Source organism: Podarcis filfolensis (genome assembly GCF_964270895.1).
Source record: "Podarcis filfolensis genome assembly, chromosome: 1".
In the NCBI taxonomy this organism is placed as follows: Eukaryota; Metazoa; Chordata; class Lepidosauria; order Squamata; family Lacertidae; genus Podarcis; species Podarcis filfolensis.
In genome coordinates, this window is record NC_139604.1 from 96,377,870 (window position 1) to 96,393,074 (window position 15,205).

General features: G+C 41.2%; 1 protein-coding gene and 1 long non-coding RNA gene across 2 annotated transcripts in view; both read right to left on the reverse strand.

The window, feature by feature from the left end:
• Positions 1-15,205, reverse strand: part of LOC310766679 — a 320,477-nt gene that overhangs the window by 58,459 nt on the left and 246,813 nt on the right. The window lies entirely within an intron of this gene.
• Positions 1-15,205, reverse strand: part of SPRED1 (sprouty related EVH1 domain containing 1) — a 79,402-nt gene that overhangs the window by 25,395 nt on the left and 38,802 nt on the right. Inside the window, exon 2 of the mRNA XM_083618271.1 lies at positions 7,439-7,613. Coding sequence (XP_083474397.1) covers positions 7,439-7,613 — 175 coding nt within the window. The remainder of the gene's footprint in view (positions 1-7,438; positions 7,614-15,205) is intronic.

Sequence of the window (15,205 nt, forward strand, 5' to 3'; positions counted from 1 at the left end):
TTTGTGCAGTTTATTCCAGTGTAGATATGTACGCACACACATACTTCAGTTTGTGCTTGGGTGAATCAGAGATCTTTTATAATGTTACAAAGGGAGGTAACAGTTAATTACATGCAAAACACATGTAGCAAGCCCAGGCTGCCTTTTATTAAAAGAAGGCGAATTATGGAGAAGGGAATTTGAAGACAGCAACATGGCCACTTTTCTCTTCCACTCTGACTGGCTTCTCACAAGCTGATTTTCCCTTTACATTGGCTCGAAACACTGCCCAGGTCTTCTAAAACTTTGGACAATATTCTTGAACTGTGTAGACAACATCCTGAATCAGGTATTAGTGAAGAACTGGCCAAGGGGCTATTGACTGTACCCGGTCTCCCTTCTCCTTCAGTCTTCCTATTCAATTTCATTCAATCACATCTTGTCTTTCCTCCAATGGGTTCAAGGTGACATACATGGCTCCCCACACTATATCCTCACCCTGTAAAAGAGGTTAGGCTGACGTACGTGTAATGCCTGGCTAAAGGTCATCCAGTGAACTTCATGGTTGAATGGGGATTTGAACCAGTGTCTCCAATACTCAAGCAAAACACCACATCCATGCCCACCTCTCTCATCTGACTACTCTAATCTTGCTAAGTCTCCAAATGCTGTGAAAGGATCCACTTTGGAAGGAGAAGAACCATGTAAAAGAAAGGGTGTGCACAATTTCTCTTTGTTCAGAAAGTCATGAATGGCGAAGTTCTTCCCATGCCTTCTCTTTGAATTCATTTGTCTTGCTGCGGTTAAGCGAGGATACCAGACAATAAGATGCGTAACACGTAACAGAATAAATGTCTCATTATTAAACCGGAAAGCAAAAATAAATATCATCAAGTCTGTGGCATTTGAAAATCTAAAACACTGAAGCCTGAATGTATGTTTAATTCTGCATATAAAAGAAACTCTCCATTGATGTTTACATAGCTTAAAAGAGCAGCAGACCTGTCCAGGTTAGAGTGGAAGGTAATTGTTCCAACTAGACTGGCTGGAGCCAGATCTCGGAAGGGAAGTATAATAAAGGAGGAAGTGTGCAATTATGTCAGGGGTGCTTTGTGAAAAGAAAGAAGAAGAAAACCCTTCACATTCCAACAGAGATCTAAACAAGCTGGGTAAACAAGTCCAGAAATAGTCTCTGTCACTCCAAAGTGAAATCCATATCCTGGGTGCTATCACTTTTCAAGGTACCTGACAGGCTCTTTGTCAATAACATATCAAGCTAACATTCTTATTCATGAAGCTGTACCCTGTCTTTTGCCACAAGTTATCTTCAACTAAAATACAGTGATTTTACTGTGTATCATAACACCACATCTCATCCAGGCTGAGCAAGCAAACCTTTTGCCTGAATTCCGATTAAAACTCCTTCCTGGGTCTAATGCAAATGTTTTTTTGTGCCAAAGATCACACACATTTTCAGCTATAGCTATATTTTTTGTTTTCGAGCAATCACAATGGCAAAGGCATTCTTCATAATGCAAAGCCAAATATGTCTGAAAGCTTAGCAAGTAGAATCACTCCCCAATGTGTTTTCATAAAAGCTTGCTCATTTTATCACTTGCAAGAACCAGCTCATGATTCTATCTCTCTATCTATCTCTCATCTAGTGTGTATCCTGCGATCTATTTTCTCTGAAAGTAATTTGTCTCATTGCTCCTTTCGTAAAACAAAACGAAGAGAGGTTTTGGGCCATTGCTTTCTATTTAGTTTACCTTGAACCACTGGAGTTCTAGCCAATTCATTTCTCACTGCCTGAAGCCTTGGTGTGATAGAGGAAGTGCTGTTACAGAAGTCAGCCCTATTTTAGAATTGCTGGTGTCAGGTCAAAGACATCTTAAAACAAAACAAAAGCCTGATAAAGGAGAATGGATGCTCTGATGAACAGAAAGTACCGTGAATCAGTACTGTTGAGGAAGATTCTGAGAAGAATGTTCTCTAAAAAGAACTAATGAAGTTCTTTCCTTAGCAAAGTTCATCAGCTACTGGATCATTTCAGATATGAACTACAATACATTGCCATTATGAAATTTGATTGTAAGTAATGTTTGAAGGGTGGTAAAATTATGCTTTATCCATTAATTCAACCTAATGGGCTATGAATTTAAGACATTTGGTTCATTTTCCAACAGGGGAATTCCAACTGCTCAAAGGTTAATTGGATTTTTTCCTCAATTTTCCAGGAATTTGCTCAATCATGAAGACTTGCTTTCCCTTTCTATCCACCCACCCTTAATCACCTCATCAAATGGTATGGCATAGGAAGGGAAGCTTGAGAAATCTCCAGTCAGTCAGAGTCATGACATCCTAGCTGTCGTGCTGCCTGGTGGTATCACTTCATGTACAGGAAGGGGCTGACGAATGAAACACCCATTCCTGGAAGCATTCCTATTGTTCTATTTTATTTTAAGAATAAGTTTTAACTTGTGTGATGTTAGCTCTGTTTTACGCCACTTACATCCCACTATTTCATGATAAAATTAAACTCATGGCAGCTTATTTTATATATGTATATGTGTGTGTGTGTGTGTACATAAAATGTGTATGTATATGTATGTTATATACATACATATAGTTATATACATATATATGTAAATGTAATTATATATATTAAATTTTAACTTTTTTAAAAAATAAGCACATTTAAGAAACCAACTAGCACTTTAAATCACCATGATAAAAAACACACAGTAACAGCAGCAGGCTAAAAAACACATTAAACAACTCATTGGAAAAAATGTCCAACAGAATAAAACAGGTTCTTAAGAGAGAGCTTAAAGCAGGCTTGGTGAATCTGTCCTGCAAGGTTATTCCATAGTTCAGATGCCAGTACTGCAAAGGCTCTTCTCTCTCGTCCCTTCTCTCGGCACTTTGGTTGGCAAAGGGACTATAAGGAAAGTCTCAGAAACTCAGCACTGACCATGAGCAGGTTGATACTTTCAAAATGTTTCTTAGGCTGCTGCTCTGCTACTGTCACACGTTCTTATTTGTTTTAAAAGTATTTTGACTTATTATGGGTTTATATTGAACTGCATTATTTGTTAGATGAGTTTTTTGGTTTTACTTTACTACGGCTTGGTGTGTTTTTTTTTAACTGTAATTATATGCTGAAATTGTTGGAAGTGTAATTTGTGTTGTTTTCCAATGCTTTACTATCGCTGTGGGTTGCTTTAAGGTGAACTTCGTTACTGGAATATCAGCATAAAAAATATTAATTTAAATCAAAACTTTTGCAAGCATATCTGAGGGGGAAGGACCCTGGCTTAATGGTGGAGCTTAAGATTTGCATGCAAAAAGTCCCAGGTTCAATCTAGGTTTACTGGCTGAAATCCTAGAAAGCCAGTCAGTATGGACAATACTAAGCTTCCTATGTTTACTCTTGGTTGTTGAAAAGAGGAACTGATATGTTCTAAACCAAGCTTTGCGAATCTGATGCCCCCTGTATGTTCTGGGTTACAACTCCCAAAACATGCAGAGGGGAACCAGGTTAACAAAAGCTACTTTAAATAAACCAAGAGAGTGTGTGATCCACCCATACTGCATGACTTGACTACTCAGGGCAGCGTGGATAGTGCTGCAGCAGATGACACGAATTTAGTTTTTCATCTAAACCAGGCATGGCCAAACTTGGCCCTCCAGCTGTTTTGGGACTACAACTCCCATCATCCCTAGCTAACAGGACCAGTGGCTGGGGATGATGGGAATTGTAGTCCCAAAACAGCTGGAGGGCCAAGTTTGGCCATGCCTGATCTAAACCTTAATGGGTGGTTTATGGCAGGTACAAACGGCGGAAATGCAAGAGATGACAAATACAACATCTCTCCAGTTGGCCAGCTGAGCCCATGTGTCATTCCTTCCTGTTGCCATTTGCTCCATACCTTTCAGTGCTATTCTCGATTTCCTCTGGCACCCAGTCCCAGCTGCCACATTTCCTTATGATTTTGCGCATTAACACATTAACTGGGAAAGGAGCAACCATGCAGGGAAGAAAATGAACTGACCAGGCAACAAGCCTGATAGTTTGAGTTAAACGTTGGTTCTGAAACTTGTTTTAATGGGAACTCTTATACTATATATTATTTCCTAGGATCAGTGAAAACAAAGTTTCTGAAGTTCCCATGCTGTTTCTCCTGCCCTCCTGCGTCAGTCGGCAGAGACAGAATCACCTGTAGGTCTTGCACAATGCTTGCCTAGCCCCCACCACCATCAACAAGTGTCTATGCCATTGTCAAATGCTCAGCCTAAACAGCAGCAGCAGAAACAAACTTGGCCTCATGGGTAAGAGCTAGTAAATCATTGCCACAGCTCTTCTCAGATACAGTAGAAGCTTCTCTTCCCAGTTCTTCCCACTTTCAACTGTTCACATTAGGGAGCGCATTCGTTCTGCGTGTGCCCAAAATTACAAGACAGATTGGGGTGATTCAGGGAAGGTTCTCTCATGTTTCCAAGTTGGACAGCACTCCAAGATGTCATGAGTCAGAGCAGGGACTCCTAAGCTTCTGAGTAGCTCTGTGGTCTTGGATGTTCAAAAAACACATTTTGGAGAAGTGAAACCAAGATTTTTTGTGGGGGAGGGGTGTCAGGGGGGAAATCTTTCGTTTTTATGGAGAGTTCTAGCTTTGTAATCACAGTGAATTATTTTCCCAGAGAACTCCAATCACATTGCTTGGGGGGGGGGGGCGGGCGTCATATCTTCCCATATGTAAGTCAATGCAGAGATCTCCCTTGTAACTCCAAAATCCAGTGGGGTGGGTAAATTCTCCATGAATGACCCTTGGGGCTAAAGGGTCGCTGCTGGGAGACAACTTTAACCCTATCCCAGTATTTCCTGGGGGTTTCTGGTGTCCCCCCCACTCCCTCCTGATTCTTCTTGTACTGCAGCTGTAGTTCAGAAATTTGGCAGGTTTCATCCCATCAGAAGGGGTGACCAAGCCAGCAAATTGCATACAATTCTCAAAGAAAATCAAAAGGTTATAGACTTTCTTTTGTTTAAAACATCAAACTTTAAAGGTGCCCTGCACAAGTACTTCTGGATGTATTTGTCTATAATTTGGGCAGGCTTAATCCATGCCGGATGGGCGGTTGAAAAAGAAAAGAACTTACAGCTTCTTTCAGACTCCACATTACAACAAATGGGGGCAAAAAAGAGAAACATTTTAAACAGGCCAAATTCAGTCTTAAATTGAGAGCCACATTGAAAAATCACAGAGGAGCTCTGAAACAAATCTGGCTGGAGATACAGGTCAAATTTTGTGGCCGATGCAAGTAGGAAAAGCTGCTGGCAGAGAGAAAGAAAGAAGTGGGGAAAGGATTTGCTTGCTTTTTCAGACAATAAATAACTTAGTGTTACTACCTAGGGCTATTGTGAAATGGCAACAGGAATTTATTTGCTCAGCATATGGGTGTCAGCATCTATATAGGATGACAAATCAAGATGCAGGGTAGAAAGGGGCAGCTGAGTGGTGCCGCTTTAAAAGAGGATAATAAGCAATCAGCCAACACTTTCAAGGGAAAAAAGAAGTTTCTCTTTAGAGGGTGCTACCATATTTACTCGAACCTAGTATCACCTTTTTTGGCCAAATAACGTTGTGAAAATTAAGGTGCACATTAGATTCAATGGCACGTTTACATTTGCCAGCAAATACTTTTTTGGTTTCAAGGTTCTGAAAATCAAGGTGCGCATTAGATTTGATGGCACATTAGACTCGAGTGAATATGGTATATCCTTGACTATCACCCTACAGCATCTGATAATATGCTTAACCTGCCCCCGCCCCCAGTCTCATATTCTAGCCAATACCACTGTTTCGTCTGTACTAACCAGTTATTTCTGTTCCTACGCTAAGGTCTGCCACAAAAAAAAATTAGAAATCTATCTATATCTATCTGGAACACGTTGCTTCATGTCATTGGACATGTCATCTCTGAAGATACTCATTCAAAAATCTAAGAATAATTTTCAGCACTACAAATAAAACCCGACCAAAACCATATTCATGAAAAGATTTACATCACATATCAGCAGCTCAGCTGGTAGCATGAACACAGGAAATGGTCTCACAGGATAGCAACGCATATTAAAAGAAAGCCCTATGATTCGTTTAAATGGCGGAAACATTATTTAGGGCACAAATTATTTATTATTAATTGAATTTGTGTACTGCCCTTCAAGTGTAGATCTCAGGGCTATTCACAACATAAAAATACAAGATAAAAAACACAAAATGCATAATAACAACAAGAATACCCCCCAAATTAATAAATATACCCCCCAAATAAATATTTATTTCTTTGGATTGCCGTGTGCTGGGTGGTGGTCTGCTGGGTGGAGAGCAGCCTTTATGGAAGTGGCTCCTGCAAGGCTGGCGTTAACATTTAAGGGACCAAACCGCAGGGGCAGGGACTGGGTATGGAGATATTTTAGAGTGGGGATGCTGACTGAATGGCTTGAACTTATGTGGCTGGCTTCTGCTCTTGCGGAAGGGTCCTGCATATGTTATCCCAGCTTTGAGGGAACCAATCTTCAATTAGGTTTCAGATAACATTTAAAGGGCTCCTGGTTTTCAGCGATTGTATCAAACACGCATAAGCAATTCTGGATAAAGCATAAAGTTGTTGTCCTGTTTGCAGAAGCACTTCTGATCCAAATGAGGCATCCACTGATGTAAGAAAAAGGAAGGCTATTTTGGGCAGTTTCCCTGCAGCCTCTGCACCACCTTCCATGTTGCACGGAAAGGTCCCTGAACTATTGGGAACAGATTTGGGTTGCAGGGTGCTGCAATGGGAAAGTGGAATTGGCAAAAAGTTCCCGCACCTGTCCAATTCTTCTTCAGTTCTGGCACATACTTTTGCTTTTAACTTGTTTTTAATTTTTTACAATTTTACTGTATGGTTTTATAGTTTTGCATTGTTGTAAACTGCTGTGATATATTGCTATGAGTGGCATATGAATATATTTATAAATAAATAAAACTCTGTTTCCACATAAAATTAATGTCATATTTATGCATTCTATCCCACCATTTATTGTTCTTAAACGTCATTAGTTTTAAGTTTTCCAAAATGACTGAAGCCCAGTTTGAAGTGGTCTAGCTTTAAAAATAGAAGTTGGTGTAACAGTATTCTAGACTAAATTCCTATTCTTATGGTTTGTTTTACAGTTTTACTGTGATTTTTATAGCCTAGTGTGAAATATTATTTGGGTTATGAAATGAGAGGCAATTTTTAAAAATTAAAATAAACACTCTCCTCTGTCTCAGACATTTGCTTGTTTTTGTTATGTTTGTCAAATAACAAAATGAAACTATTACCATAAAAGTACCTTACTTCCATATTGTCCAGATTAGAAAGACACACAGAAATATGAATGTTCATAATGGCACAAGAAAGAAATAGTTGTCTTTACCGTTTTATCCCTGAGACGCTCCCCATGTATAAGAAAATCAGCACAGCCATTTTCTTCCTGGTGAATGACTTTGAAAACGGTGACATAGCTTAGACCACCCCCTCCAAGTGGTAACCATCCACCGCTTGAGTCATCACGGGTCATCACCACAGCTCGCACACGGGCATAACTATTACTGAAAGAGAGAGGTGAGAAAAAGCAGTTAGCTTCTCCATTTAGTTGAATGTGATTTAAACTAAGTCAGTTCACAGCACAGTCATTTGCACATGTCAGGGAATGGTCTGAAGACGAGGACTGGGGAATGCATTCTATGGCAGACCAGCTTCTCTCTGATGGAGAGCTGGAGGGGGAAGAGTCACAGAGAGAGACACAGAAGCTGAACAGCTTAGGGAGGAGTTACCCAATTATGAGATAATAACAAGGGAGCCAGAAGGGAGGGGGTAGCTAGTCGAGACGTCACTTGAGAGTGTGGGGGACCCAGCCTCCCCATGAACTCGGAGGTCCGAACGTACATATCAGAGAGCAAAGGAGTCAGAGGGAGGGAGGAACTTCCCGTTGGCGCCTAAAATGCTGTGGAAGTCGGAAGGTGGATTTAGAGTAGCCAACTGCCCTCCCTGCGGAGAGCTGTGTATTTGTGCTTGCAGCATGATGCTGTAATAAAAGGACTATATCAACTGCGCGTTAATTTTTATCTGTGACGTTACCGAAGGAAGAGGACTCTTCACGCCTGACATCACTATTCAAAACATTCACATCTTCAAGAACTCTACTTAAATGCACACTTCTTAGTAATTCAGGGGTCTAAATAGGAAAATATTGTATGCTGTGTGGAGACCCCCAATTTAAGAATGCACCTGTATTTTATGATTCCAATGGTTTAGGTAGAGGTTCTGTTTTTTTATACAGATATATAGATGTATAGATATTTCTTTTTCTGATAGTGTTTCTATGGTTTCATCATGGTCGTTGGCTAGTACAATAATGCTTATTTACTTCTTACTAATATTTAATTTGCCTTTTGCATTTCTCTCCCTAGTTGCAGTCCACTCTAACTGAGTGGACTATTCAACATTCCTGGCTTGTCCAAAAATGTTCAGCAGAGTGCTACATAGCGCTGTAGTAAGCCAAAAATCTAGGTGATACACCACTAGGTCTTCAAGAAGTGTTCCCAAAGCTCAGTCCTCAAGCCATTTGCATGAATTCCTGATGGTATTGATCAAAAAAATGGGTGCTGAGGTAAGAACTGGACAATGTATTGACTGGAAAAAAGTCAAAACAATGTAAAAAAAATCTGGTCTCACCAAACTGAAAATACCAGGGTGTTTGTGACAGCCTTGCATCAGAATGTGTGGCAAGGCAGTATCACTCACTACTGGTAACTATGGCAACAGTGTTGGCAGAAATGGTCCTGTTTGTATTCAGTTGTGCACTGTCTTAATTTAGTAAGAAATGAATGGGTAGAGATTGGATCAAAATACCCCACTGCACTAAAGCCTAAACCAAGTAAAAGATCATTATGTTTGCACATTTGCTTCCTAAGGAGAGCCACTTAAAACTGTCCAGCAAGCTTCTCTTATCACATTTTCAACTCCCCCTTTGCCCTTATAATGGTTAAAAGGAGTTACTTTATTGCTGTTCCACACTAGTAGGGGCATGCATGTAAGATCAGAGTCTTTTATATCAGAGTTCTAATTACAGGTAGATAGCCGTGTTGGTCTGCGATAGCCGAAACAAAATAAAAAAATTCCTTCCAGTAGCACCTTAGAGACCAACTAAGTTTGTTATTGGTGTGAGCTTTCATGTGCATGCACACTTCTTCAGATATATCAGAGTACAGGGGACGCTCGGGTTGCGAACGTGATCCGTACAGGAGGCACGTTTGCAACCCGCATCGCCGTGTCTGTGCACGCACGGGTTGCGATTTGGTGCTTCTGCGCATGCGCCGAAACCCGAAAGTAACCTGTTCTGGTACTTCCAGGTTTGGCATGGTGCACAACCTGAAAACGTGCAACCCGAAGCGTCTGTAACCTGAGGTATGACTGTAGTCTGAAACAGCCACTATCTCCTCTGTTTACCACAGATCAGAATCACACGACACTTCAACAGAAGGAAAACTCTCTTTAATTGATAAAGGTTACCTAGACATATCCAAATACTTGTATTTAGATATTTTGTTGTATAGAGTTGCTAGAATTAGCAAGTCTAACTTCTAGCTTTGAGCAGTGGGACTGAAAGAAGTGGTGGAGTCACTGCCACATCCCAAGCTAGCCTCATGCTAGCCAGGGTGGAATGTGGGGTGCCCCCCTTTTCTATTTTTTGCACCAGCTCCACACACACACGACAGCATGTTTCCCTAAAACACATGCAAACGTGGAACAACTGGAAACATAATGTTCAAGAATTCGTGTAATTTTCACTCTCAACCATCACAAGTTTCAAAGGGTACGGTAATCTATACTGCTAACTCCACTGGAAATCATAATAAATTAATCACTCAGTCTTTGTAATGAGAAAATAGACTCTCGTCCTGGTTTAAATGAGTTCCTGATCTGCAACTCATGCGCTACATATTCCTTAGAACTAAATTTCACTGAGGTTTCTTAGGGAGTGTCAAGGAAGTCTTTAAAAGCTCACTTACAGATTTTAGTGTTTCTAGTTTTAAGCGAGTGCCCATTCTTACTCGAGAAGCCCAAAATCATTGTGCTGATTGTCGTGATGGAAACTGTTGTGCAATCACACAGTGAGACAAGATGACAGAGATGGAAGTCAGATCAGAGAAAGATCCTTTATTTTTATAGACATGCCTTCATATAAGTATTTTAAAACTTTTTGTATTCCACCCTTTTTCTCTGTCTCTCTCAAACTGTGTACTCATGCGAGATAGATCTTTTGCATCAACTGTTCCAAGTGTGCTGTCTAGAGAAACCAGGAGGATCTTAGGGTAGTCTCACAAACTAATGTATGCAAATACATGAGGTGCTGTGAATGTTCTCTGTTGAATGCTTGATAAACAGTCATTGTCGTCGTCATCATCATCATCATCATCAAAGAAGCTATCCCTTGAGTTTGCAGGCCCTATTATGTATGCGCAGATAGCTAATGTTGCCTTAATGTTTGCAATTTTTTTCCAGTCAAGTACCTCTTAGGTTTTTTTTTTAATAACCCACAGAAGTTTCCAATATGTCAATTAAAGTTACAAAGGTCAGAGTTGAAAGGATTGTATGCATACCTCATCTTTCTAGAATGTCTAGAGGATGTTGAGTTTATTTGTGTTTCTATTCTTTTATCTGACAAGCGTAAGTTTAGGATGTTGACGAATGTCAGTTTTCTCAGAACAAACTAGAAAAAGGAATCCCAAAAATGACATTCTCCCCCTTAAAGCAGGAAAAAGGATCTCCCGTCCTCAACTTCAGAAGGAAAGTAAATTCAGTAAAGTTAATGGTCTATTTTTTCCTCTCTCATGCGAAGCAGTTATACAGAATACTATTCCAGTTTAATCAGGCAAAATGCTATGGATGTGCTTCTATCACCATGAGCTGAAGAGAAACCCAGAAATACAGAAGAGAAGAAACATGAATTAATGAGCAAACTACTATAAATAGTAAAGGCTTTTTCTTTGCTACAATTCTACTCATAAAATTCATCATTACGTAGAATTGGCTCGCATTTCAGGTAGGATCTATCTATCTACTCAGTCAGTATCTTGAAATATTCGGGTTTGGTGAGAAAGTAATAAGAGGAGTAAAGGAGTGACAGACCAATTCAACTGCTTGCTTGCACTATAAAGAAAATTCAAATTTGTACCGAGAGACTCTGAATGCAAAGTACTCTTGGCAGGCAAGCTTTTCTTTTGCCTGACTTATACATGAAGAAAGTATTTCTTCTTCTACTAGGCTTGTTACTGTACAAACCTGAAACCCATCTTCTGTGATCTTGAGGTGTGGAAGTCTCTGCTGAATAATGAATCTCTCACTGGGGCTGTCATTATCATAATAAACTGTTTTCAGCAAAAAATAATTTCACAGATTCACCTCCCTTCTTCCTGAGAGAATCCAATGCAGCAACTATGAGCACAGAATTCAAATCTGGAAAAGAGTGGGGGCCTGCTAATACTTCATCTGCCCGCTAGGGAGAATTGAGAACAGGTCATGGGCTGGCTCCCTCCCTCCCTCCCTCCCTTTCCTTTCCCAAATCCTGAATGCCAAATCACCACTAGGAAATGCTGCAGTTGTTGGGAAGCAGATCTTTCTGAAACTGCAACATTATGGTTCAACTAAATGCAAGAACAACTTCATTCTGGGTGAATCACAGGAAATAAATTGTGGGGATTTGCCTTGCCATTTTCTACGCACTTCTCTCCTTTTGTTGCTTCTGTCTGCTCAGTACCTTCTGCAGTTGCCACCTTCAATTCACTCTTGTAATCAGTTCTTAACTTTGTGGCCCCACTCTCCCAATGAAGAAGAAGCTCCTGCTGTGCTCCTTCTATTGGTGTGGGTGAAAGCCTTTGAAGAAGAATGAGTTGGCTGACCATATTGCTGTGAATATATTGCTTCTCAACTGCCATCTACCTGGCAAAAGAACACTTGTACATCCCACTCACTCTCAGAAACTCTCAGCATCACCACATTTCTACCTGTGATGCCCTGCTCTGGCTCGCCCAAGTACCTTCCTTCTCTTTCCTTCCTTCCTTCCTTCCTTCCTTCCTTCCTTCCTTCCTTCCTTCCTCTCTGCCCAAGATTTTCCGTTTCCAGTAATAAAATCAAAACCAAATACTTTGCTCTTTTCCTCTCTCCCCTCTTAACTCCTTGTCTCACTTGAAGAGTTGACTACCTGTAGTCCCTGACTCCACAATGACCAAGTGATCCCTTGATCTCCCTACTCCTGATTGCCACCTTCCCCACAATTATTCCGCTCTTCACCCTCTTGCTACTACATTTAAATATGCCAGTCTCCAACTATGCTCAGAAAACAATCCATTGGCCCTTCCTCCTTCTCCTGCTAATCCCAATTATCCTTGTATTTTTATATCCAAATTCTTTGAGCATGGGGTCGAAGGGGGCTCATGCAAGAAATCCCTGAGACAAAGAGCTCCTCATTTTGCTTTTAGACTACTATGGGTTCCTCTAGTCTTCCATCTCAGTGGAGTTCTCAAAATTGTCTCAAGTCTTTATCTAAAGAGGTCTCTCTAGAGTATAGGTCAGGGGAAGACAACCTAAAGCCCAGGGGCCGGATGCGGCCCAATCACCTTCTTAATCCAGCGCACAGACGGTCCAGGAATCAGCGTGTTTTTACATGAGTAGAATGTGTCCTTTTATTTAAAATGAATCTCTGCGTTATTTGTGGGGCCTGCCTGGTGTTTTTACATGAGTAGAATGTGTGCTTTTATTTAAAATGCATCTCTGCATTATTTGTGGGGCATACGAATTCGTTCCCTCCCCCCTCCCCAAATAGTCCGGCCCACCACATGTTCTGAGGGACGGTGGACCGGCGCATGGTTGAAAAAGGTTGCTGACTCCTGGTCTAGGTCAACTGGGACCTTGACAGTATAAGAGTGCAGCTACAGGGTGATATCCAATTGTGGCATTCTGCTTGCACAAAGGACTTCATTTTATCTTCCTTACACTTCCTCTTCTGTCTCCTGCAACCCTTGTGCACCTTGGGAGCACATGGGGAGAAGAGTGAGCTCCAGAGTGGAAGGTGAAGCCCCAGTGAGTCCACTGGCATGACACTGGATCTTGCCCTAAATCTTTAAAATCTGTAAAATGGGACTAAAAATCATCCCTTGAGGCTGTTTGGATAGCAAATGTATAAAGAACGTTATGTACTCAGCACCTTAATTCGCAAGACACAAGATCATCTAGAACAGGGGTCGGCAAGGTTTACCTTGCCTGGGTCAGTTCACTCCAGCAGAGATCCCTCCATGGGCCGGATTGCGCGGCTGCATATTCCAGCGTCTGCGCAGACACAATTTCTAGCATCTACGTCTGCGCAGACACAATTTTCGGCATGCACAGACGTGATTTCCGGCACCGCAGAAGCGAGTCGCTGCGCTGGGCCGGTTTAGCACAGCGCGCGGGGACTCGCCGAGCAGGCAGCTCGGTTCAGGGGTGGCTCGTGGGCCGGTTAAACGACCCCCCTTGGGATGCTTAGGTTGCCTACCCCTGATCTAGAACAATTTACCAATTGCTAACAAACATTTATGGCTCCTCGTGTTAGTTAGTTTTTTTAAGTAAGGTAAATAATGTTTTCATTTTGATTATTAAAAAAAGGAAAATGTTTAATTATTTCAACCAACCAACACAGAGCTCTATTGTTTAAGCATTAACCATATATGAAGAGATGCAGAGTAGCTGTACACATCCCAAAGGTGACACTTCCTTCTGTAACAATACTTACCTGGCTGCAGCTGTTAACATATATTTGTGCACATATGTGTGTTTGTGTGCTATGCACTTCTTGAATTTGCTGGGCACTGATGCATTGCAATCTCATTACTACTTCTGTCTATAGTTCCACTCACCGGGAACATTGGTCAGCAGTCATGGGCCAGGCATCTTTCAGAGAAGCTTGCATATACCTTCTCATTGAGGGTTTCCTGGATCACTACTTGACAATCATATTAGGAGAGTAGTAAAAGTAATTAAAGTATAGCATCTTCTTTCTTTCTTTTTTGCTGGAGCAAAAGGAGGACACTAATTACAACAACTTGATTTACTATGCTTCTCACTTACTAATAGAAAGATAACTTTATCTATGTTTCTGTACCAGGCCCTCTCAGATCAAAGTGGAAACACCACATCCTTTCCAGGTTTCAGCCACTGCTCCACCCTCTTCTGAAAATGACTGTGGTAGTTTGGAAAAAAATTGCTGTGTATGATAACCAAGACCTTACCCTATCGTAGCAGCTGTCATATGGGCTGCCATGTGGGGCTCTGTTAATGTGCAGACACTTTTGATCTACTCGAATCCGGGCCTAGTATGTCTTTTACCCTCTGCTTATGAGCTCTTGGTATCAATCTTCAATTGATACCAGGGGCTGCCAATTGTCTTCTAGTCCACCCAAATGACAACTCGTGTTCTGATCCTGATAAGATTCCGGATGCAATCCGCACAGCCTTATGGACAATTGCTTAGTATGCAGGACATCAAACAATACTTCCAGTTCCCTTCAGGCAAACGGGTCAGATAGCAGTACAAGATGTTCCGCTAGCTATGACACAAATGTACTTGCTAAAGCGAAATTCTAACCTCTGGCCAGCAAAAAGACAAGTCTCCCGAGAGCAGTCAAAGATAAACAAGGCTGCTTTTATTTAGGGAAGGAGGATCTTTATTTAAGGAAGAGGAAGGAAGTGTCTGTTGTCAGCCTGCACCAAGCGGGGGACAGGCTACCAAGAAGCCTATATCCCGGAACAGAAAGTCTTTGTGCTGTGTTTGCTAGATTGTAACCCAATGACAAAGAGGCTCCTTCTTTTAAAAAATAAATAAATCATATTGATTCCAATTCCATATTAGATGGTTTACAAATGGAACTGTATCATTATAAAAGTTTCCTACATTCCATCACCTTCTATGCCCGGGGTGACCAACAGAACCAAGGCCTGTGATCTGTAGCAAGGACTGGCTCGAGTCTCAGTACCTCCTTCCAAGTTCTATGGGAGCAAAGTAAAGGGGCTGAGGTTTGGGACATACTGTAGTTGGGAGGGGACAAAACTGGGTATTCCAGGGCCTTTATATCCTCTATTCCCATGGTGTCCATCAATACTTTTA